At 41.4% G+C, this 8,950-nt stretch overlaps 1 protein-coding gene across 1 annotated transcript; it reads right to left on the reverse strand.

Annotated features, from left to right (window-relative positions):
- Positions 1-1,225: 1,225 nt before the first annotated feature.
- Positions 1,226-4,191, reverse strand: TUSC1 (tumor suppressor candidate 1). The gene has a single exon (XM_047098477.1). The coding sequence runs from the start codon at positions 4,189-4,191 to the stop codon at positions 3,562-3,564; it is 630 nt and encodes a 209-aa protein (XP_046954433.1). The 3' UTR covers positions 1,226-3,561.
- Positions 4,192-8,950: the final 4,759 nt, after the last annotated feature.

The following is an 8,950-nucleotide window of genomic DNA, read 5'->3' on the forward strand; positions in this document are numbered from 1 at the left end:
CTACAGACAATGTAGTTTAATTCTGATCATTGAGAGATGATAGCCTTAGTTTAAGCTTAAAATGTGAAATGGGAGCATGATTAATTCTTACACAGTGAGACATGTTTCTTACCTAAGTGTCTTCCTGGGTCCATTAACTCCAGTGCATAAATATATTCATATACTGTCTATATCAGATCAGATATATATCAAAAAAGCAAGTACATAGTAGAAAAATCAGACTTTGTAATTGATTAATTGCTAAACAGAAAGATTAATAAATTGTGTCATTCATTCACGAACATTTTGTGACAAATTCTCAGTGAAAATCTGTTCCCTTTAGCAAAATAGCGAACAGTAGTTTGGCACTGGAATCAAAATCATGCTAATATTTAGTACATACTGATAATTCCATTTATTAAAAATTTGGTGGGGCGCCTGGGTGGCGCAGTCGGTTAAGCGTCCGACTTCAGCCAGGTCACGATCTCGCAGTCCGTGAGTTCGAGCCCCGCGTCGGGCTCTGGGCTGATGGCTCAGAGCCTGGAGCCTGTTTCCGATTCTGTGTCTCCCTCTCTCTCTGCCCCTCCCCCGTTCATGCTCTGTCTCTCTCTGTCCCAAAAATAAATAAACGTTGAAAAAAAAAAATTAAAAAAAAAAAAAAATTTGGTATTAGTTTCATCATGGCAATACTCATGAATTGGCAAACGTATGTCTAAGACTAAGTAAGAAAAAACATGTTTTCCAGTATTATTCAGTTATAAATATTATAAATGTGTTCAAGAAGCTTAGCAAGGACAGATTGTTCCATGAAGTACTCATTCCATATTACTTTGACTTCAATCCTAATTTTTTATAGAGAAAACGATAAAGTATAGTTTTGTGAATAGCAGCCATAAAAAATGGTGTTAAAAAATGTCTATCTTGTGGCACCGGGGTGGTTCAGTTGGTGAAGCGTCGGACTCTTGATTTTGCCTCAGGTTACGATCTCACAGTTAGTGGGATCGAGCCCCACATCTAGCTCTGTGCTGACAGCATGGATCCTGCTTGGGATCCTCTCTGTCCCTCTCTGTCCCTCCCCTGCTCGTATACTCTAAGTAAATAAATAAACTTAAAAAATTATTTTAAAAAAACGCCTATCCTTCTTACTAAATTTGTTTGCTAATGTGACATATTTTTGTTGCTCATTTCTATAAATTATAAGCCCTCTTCATTGCACAGCAAATTATGAAAATAAAACGTCAAGGTATGATAATCTGAAGTTTTAGTTTATTTTAGATTGAAATAGATCCTAGATCAAACTTTTCTAAAATCAACTTTACCCATTTCTTGAGTAGGCACATATTTTGATATTACAAAACATCTTTTATACTGTTACATGATGCTTTATTAGTTATCAGCAGAGAATTTCAACAAAGTTGAAATATGTATTAGCCTTAACCCATCTTCTGGGGCATTTTGGTTTCAGAATGTTTTCAGGAATTATGCTCAAAGTTGTCCTCACTTTTGTGTACATGTGCCTCATTATTTTACACATTTTTTTTTCACCACACTTACATCGTACATGATTTTAAGACAAAAGGTGCTTAAAAACTATGTAAGTAAGCTAAACATTTTGCTTGGTTGTTGAATATTCCTAATTTTGCTACAAGTGGAAAATAGTTTTGATGCATTATTCCCTTAGTATATAGGGCTTTATCTCCTCTATTTATTTACAAGGAGTGAAAACTGTCAACTCAGTGAAAGAATATATTTCTCTGCTAATATAAAATCATATAGGAGCAAAATACAGAAGGCAAATTGTCAGTACAATACGCATTTACAACTTTCACATTTTAGATTATAATTCTCATTGATAGACCACTTATTTTGAAGCAGGCATTTTACATATAACATCTCAATAAATGTTTTATATTTTGAGGTAGATGTTATGTTCGTTTTAATGATGAGAAAACTAAGGCTTAGAGAGATTAACTAATCTAAACCCAAAGTCACAGTTAAGTAGCAATAGGGATAATAGGCTTTTTTCCTATTCTTCAATACCTCCTGACTCCTAAAACTATTTTCTTTCTTTCACTATTAGAAAATAAAGTAAAAGTGACAAGAGATACTTTTCATGTACCTACCTATTCTCAGCAAGATTCTTCTCATATTTTTCGGCTCTACAGGAAGATTTTAATATTCACAACTAAATATAAACTACCTTTAACCAAACTGCACAAAAAGTCTTCAAAACCCAGGAATAGAAAAATCAAAAAACTACTTTTCTTGGTACCTTTTTTGGCAACATATGTAATATATTTGAAACTTTTAGGATATCTCACAAATAAAACAACTCTACCTTATGACTTAATCTCTAGCTCTAACAAAAACTTCCCATTTTTTTTTCTTCAACTGATGTTTTCCATCACTTAAACACTGTATTATACCTATGATTTTTCTGTGGTACAATGGTACCCTCTTCACTACTTAGTCAGCAAGTGCCTACCCAATAAAATGCAAAAAAGTGAAAGTAGAACTTTCGTTGTTAAAATCAGCCTTTTTTTTTTTTTTTTTTTTTTTTTTTTTTTTGCTAATGAAACCACAATTGAGACTAAATCGCTTTGGAGCCTTCTGATACACAAATAACTTACAACTTCTTAAAATTATTAAATGAAGAAGGCAAAGTCGCTGTTCACCAACTATGCTCTAATGCGTAAAATGTAATAAAAATTAGATTATCTAATCTTTATTTGAAACGATCACTTACATAAAGCGAAAACGATAGCTTACAACAAATAACTAGTCAGTAAAACGTAAAATGTATACAGATCATGTATGTTTCTTAAACATGTGTAAAAATCTAACACTTCAAATAATAGTTGTGGGATGTTTCTCGGTAATTTCAATGCACCAGACTTATTTACCAATTTAAAGGATCACTTATAGGCATATACTTTAAAAATTCCCTGGGGGTAAACATATAGGTATATAATAGATGTTTGAGGACTAGAGCAGGGGCAGACATAGAGTTCCTAAGTAATAAATATCACTTTTTAAATAAAAAGGTGGTACTTTATAGGATATCCAAGTAATACCGACTTATGAAAGCAAGTGTTGGCCACATAAATGATAATGGCTGGAGGTTTTAGGGGACTTAAATATGAACAACAAATTCAACCAACTCTAAACGCATTATTCATTCCTCAAAGAACCAAAAAAAAAAAAAAAAAAAGGAACAAGAAAAAGAAAAACCCAAAACAGAAGAGGTCCTTACAGCCCTTGAAAAGTTCAGGCATTGGGAAGTGTTGACTGGCACCCGTTTCTTGTAAAACCCGCCCCTCCGTTTCTAGGCCTCAACCCATGGAAACCACCAGGCGCAGGAAGCAGGTGCTCTGCAGGGTTGGGGAGGCTCCAGGGGGCCACACACCCTCTCAACCTTGGCGGATGGACGCCAAGTCCAACTGGGCAGCGTGGGGCGGCAGGCAGCGTGCGCAGCGGTCCAGTCCCGCGGCGCAGGGCCCCGGGCGTTGCTAGGCGGGTGAGCCGCGCGCGAAGAAGGAGGGGCCGCGCGAGGCTCCGCCTCTCGCCGGCCGCGGCCTCGGGCTACAGCCAGGGCTCTGGGGGATCCGGGTCCGGGGCTCGCAGGCCCGACTCCAGTGCGCGCAAAGGCGGCTCGTCCTTGTCGCCACGCGGGCGCGGCCCCCGCTGCTCAAGGTGCAGCTGCAGCAGGGCCCGGCGGTACATGGCCTCCAGCTTCTCGAGCCGGGCTCTCAGGGCCCTGGGGCTGCCAGGCTCGTCCTCGAGGCCGCCGCCTCTCGCCCTCCGGTTCGTGCCGGCCTCCTCGGGGCCCGGGGTGGCCCCGGCCGCCTCCGCGGCCGCCCCGTCGCCGCCCTCGCCGGGAAGCCGCAAGGCCTGACGGAAGAGGCTGCGGTTCTCGCGCTTCAGCCGCCTGTTTTCAAGCCGCAGCCGGGCGTTCTCCTCGCGCAGTCGCGCGTTCTGCCGGTCCCGCTCGTCCCGCGCGCGGATGGCCTCCAGGTGGCTCGCCGCCAGGTCTGCGAACCGCTCCTCCAGCTGCTGTCGGGCGCCGCCCGCACGGCCTCGCCAGCCCACGCCGCCTCCGATGCCGCTACCCCCACGAGCCCGGCCCGGGCGGCCCTGCCCGCGGCTGTCCCCGCCGCCGTCCCCGCCGCCGCAGCTCCCGCGCCTGGTGGCGCCACCACGCATGCGCCACATCGGTCCTGTCCCAGCCGCGCCGCCTGCGCCGGGGGCCGAGGGGCCGGCGCTGCGGCGCGGGCGAGTTCGGGGCCCGGCGGGGCGGCCGGGGCCACAGCGGAGTTGGAGAGGAGGTGGCGGGCGGCGGCTGCTGGCTTGGGGCCAGAGGGGGCCGGGAATTTGCCCGGCCTGAGGCGTGTCTTGTCTCCTGCGGTGGAGCTGCCCCCTGGGCCTGCGATCCGCGGCCAGCTCACACACAATGCCCCCGGGGAGCGCTTTGCTGCTCAGCCCTCTGGCAGAGCGGGGGGGAAAAGCGTGTAGCCTCAGCTGGGTTCTGCTGGGCGCTTCCGTGCAGGCCTGGGCACTGCAGGAACCAGCCGGCCTCGCCCTGCAATCCAACGCAACCACCAGTGGTTACCTTCCTCTTGCACGACAGTCTCAAAGCAAATAATAATAATGAAATGGTGAGTGTGAAACAGAAATGGGCAAGTTGAAAAGATGTAACTACATTTAGAACACAGCGTTTTAACCCTCCTCTAAGGTCAATAAGCATTCAACGGAATTGAGTGAGCACCTGTCATGAGGACCTCAAGTGGGAACAGGCATCTCTCAAAACAATATAGGCTAGTCCCAATTTGTAAACAGCCAGTACTCCACACTGCAAATTGTTTGCAACTCTATAGAAACTAGGTTATAATTAGTTTTGTTCAGGCCGGGCCACAAAACCTAGGAAACTCCAAATGTGCTTTCTATTCTTTCAAGAAACTGAATACGAAGTAAGTTCCAAAATACTTGGTGACAGGTGGATACAATTTACTGAATTACATTCCTTAGTTTTAAGGGACTCAAGTTGTAAAATAAGTGAATCATTGCAAAGTAAATTCCGGAAAAGACGCTGATGCCAGAATCTCATGGCAGAAAGAGGTGGTAGCAAGAATATTTTCAACAAGATCTCAGGTAAGTCTTAGATGCACTGAAGTCTTCAAACCATTGGAACATGTAGATTAACAGAAAGAGCATACATGACACATTTACAGAGCTGGGGTTTTCACTGAACCGCACAAATAAAAATAAATAAGTAACAGGGGAAAATAGTTAATCAAGTTTTGTAATTGACCATTGTAATGAACCATACCCGGTTTCCTAAAGAACCCTGATCCTTGTTGTGTTAGAAGGCCTCCATGACCGCCTCCCTACCCCTGACTCAACCCCAAAGTACTATCTTTAGCTTTGTAAAATTAATGAAGTAAACGTAAAATATTATGAAAAGTAGGTAAAACTGATTAAGCAGAAGATCTAGTAAAATTGTCAACCTGTTCAATATATTTAAACGATGACTAATCTGATTATACATGTATCGTCCTGACAGAATCCATTAATACTAGTCCTCTAAGTCAGACATGTGGTATATATAACTATTTATCTTACTAAAAGAAAAGAAGGAAGAGAGGAAAGGACAGAACAGAACAAAAAAGGAAAAAAAAATATATAGGGGATGATCCAACCAAAAGCTATCAATAACAGTCATGGAAGTTACTGGTACATAGCAATGAACATTACATTATTTTTAAATATAGCAGCACAAACTTAATAAAATGCTTCTACCTGTTATTTTTTGTTAGTCTGCATGTGAAAATATTTTTGCAAGAATAATATACGGTGTATATGAAAATAAAATGGAAAAAATCTTAGAGAAAAAAATTATGGAAATAAAATTTAGAAAAAATTCAGGGTTTTAGTAGTTCCTAAGAGAATACAGAAAAATATGTAAGCTCTTAATTAGACAAAAAAAGTATGAGAGACACCTGTGCTATAAGAATGGGCGTTTCTAACCAGTAAAATTACTTGCTTACCAAATCAGAAAAAAGTGTCAAAGGGTATAGATTGCTCTTTCCTCACTTTATATGCACTGTCCTTTAAGCTACTTTTACTCAAAAAAACCAGGTAAGATTTCTCCTTTAATAAATTTGATAGTTTTATAAATTAAAAAATAATGGGGTGCCAGAGTGGCTAGGTCAGTTAAACGTCTGACTTGGGCTTAGGTCATGATATCATGGCTCATGAGTTTGACCCCTGTGTTGGGCCCTGTGCTGACAGCTCAGAGCCTGGAGCCTGCTTCCGATTCTGTCTCCCTCTCTCTGCCCACCCTCTGTTCACACTTTGTCTCTTTCTCTCTCAAAAATTATAAGATAAACATTAAAAAAAATTCTTTTAATAAAAAAATAAAAATAGGGGCACCTAGTGGCTCAGTTGGTTAAGCGTCCAACTTTGGCTCAGGTCATAATCCAGTGGTTCTGAGTTCAAGCCCTGCTTTGGGCTCTGTGCTGACCGATCAGAGCCTGGAGTCTGCTTCAGGTTCTGTGTCTCCCTCTCTCTCTCTCTGCCCTTCCCTGCTCATACTCTGTCTCTATCTGCCTCTCAAAAATAAATAAACATTAAAAAAAATTTTTTTAAATAAAAAAATAAATAAAATATATTCACCATGGCACTTCCAGCAGGGCTGGAAGGGCCCAAATATGGACGCTGACCAGAATTAAAACAATGACTGCTTTCCATTCAGAAAAAAAAAAAAAATTAATAAAATGTAAACTCCAATAGACCATTTGCATGTTGTGTTTACAAATTCTAAGGCTGAAGATTATTCCTTTAAAGTTATGAAATTTAGAGTAAAAGAGCAGAAAAATGCAAATAAGTCATTTAGAGTTCTTGATTCTGCTACTTCCCTGAAACTACTACTTTTTCTTTTTACTTCTTTTTCATATTAAGAGGATTTTGTATTTACCTTTTTTGTTTCCTCTTCTAGTTTCACTGCCTACTCTATAATTACTGAACTTGAATTTAATTTTAAAAAGTATTGTCCCTCCTGTCTTAGGTAAGGAAAAAGATCAACAGATCCTCGAGGTTATGATCACTGTGCTTCTTAACACAAGGCTTTAAATCAATATTTTTGTAAATACTGTGGTTGAGAAAAGCTAGGTCAGCAAGTCAGAGTGGCACTGCTTTTTGCCTTACAAATCATGTGTCTATTTTAGGATTTCTCAAAACCAGCTCTGATTGACAGCTGTTAAGTTTACTGCCCCCTTTCTCCCTTCCTTCAAAAAATTTCTTCTTTCCATACATGGTAACTGTTCTATATTTCTAGGTGTGTGCTTGAGAAAGAGGCCCCATGATATGTACAGTTTATTTCTTGCATCCCTAGTTGATTTCTAAGATGTTTTAGCGTCAAGCTGTACTCATTTGTCACTCGTTTCTCAATTTCAAATCACATTTCTTATAAATTGAGTCATACCTTAAGGTGCTTTATGGCACATTCGCGTAGGGACAAGTAGTGTTATATCCAGTATCTCCCTGCTTCCACTCTGCTTAAAACATTTGATAATACCACTCCAAATGAATTTTGGTTAACAACTTCATCAAGTTCAATTACATAACAATGTTGAACTCCTTAGTCTGGCAGTTATGGCTAATCTGGATGCCCTGGGTGTTTCTGTACTTACCTTCTATCACTCCTCTGCTGCTCTATTCACTCTCCTACCCAGAGTCATTTTTGCCCTGGAGTTTGGTTGTAATGTACCTTCTGTGGACCGAATTGTGTTCTCCCCAAAATTCATATGGTGAAGCACTAACTACTAATGTGACAGTGTCTGAAATGCACATTTAGGAGGTAATTAGGTTTAAATTTATTTTTTTAATGTTTATTTATTTTTGATAGAGAGAGAGAGGGAGCAGGGTAGGGACAGAGAGAGAGGGAGACACAGAATCTGAAGCAGGGTCTAGGCTCGAGCTGTCAGCACAGAGCCCGACACAGGGCTTGAACTCATGAATTGTGAGATCATGACCTAAGACGGAGTTGGATTTAACCAACTGAGCCACCCAGGTACCCTTAGGAGGTAATTAGGTTTAGAGGAAGTTATGAAGGTGAGCCTCTCCTGATGGGATGAGTGCCCATAGAAGAAAAGACATCAGAAAACTTGTATGTGCTCGCTCTCTCTCTCGCTCTCTCTCTCTCTCTCTCTCTCTCTCTCTGCCATATAAGCACACAGCCAAATCTATCAAGGCAGACTTTATACTCTACCATTTATACATTATATGGGTTAATACTCCTACTGTTTTACTGGTCTTAGATCCCCTGAATTCAAAGTATTTCCCCATCTTTTAATTTTTTTTTAAGGTTTATTCATTTTTTAGAGACAGAGAGCATGAGTGGGGTGGGGGGCAGGGAGAGAGGCAGACACAGAATCCAAAGCAGGCTCCAGGCTATGAGTTGTCAGTCCAGAACCTGATGTGGGGGCTCGAACTCACAGACGCGGAGATCATGACCTGAACCGAAGCCTAACCTAACAGACTGAGCCACCCAGGCGCCCCTCCCCTCTTTTAGACATTGATAAAGTAATGCCTGTTCCAGCGATTTAATGCAGAGGTCCTTCCTTGTGTTAACATTTCTTGTGCCAGTGGATCTGCAAATAGGATGTAAGTTCCTAAATATGTGTATCTATCTATCTATAGAGAGAGACAGATACATAGAGCAAGAGGAAGAGAAAGAGAGTGTGTGTAAGCAAGTGAGTGATACAAATATTTCTGGAACTAGGATGTTGAAAGGATTTATGCCTTATTTTCTCATGTAATCTTAAAGGAAGATTTTACCAAGTAAACTGCTAACCACTTAATAGGAAAGGTAACCTATACATCTAGCAGACTGAGCTAACAGAAACTCACCAAGAAAGGTTTGTAGCATGCTGGAATTACTCAGACTGAAATAAGTAGGTTGGCACTGCCTCGT

Source organism: Lynx rufus, unplaced genomic scaffold (assembly GCF_022079265.1).
Source record: "Lynx rufus isolate CCGP_SWC_20201006 ecotype Redwood Valley unplaced genomic scaffold, mLynRuf1.p SCAF_10, whole genome shotgun sequence".
Taxonomy (NCBI): domain Eukaryota; kingdom Metazoa; phylum Chordata; class Mammalia; order Carnivora; family Felidae; genus Lynx; species Lynx rufus.

Coding starts and splice junctions, on each gene's coding strand:
- TUSC1 (XM_047098477.1), bottom strand. CDS start 4,191: ATGTGGCGCATGCGTGGTGGCGCCACCAGGCGCGGGAGCTGCGGCGGC.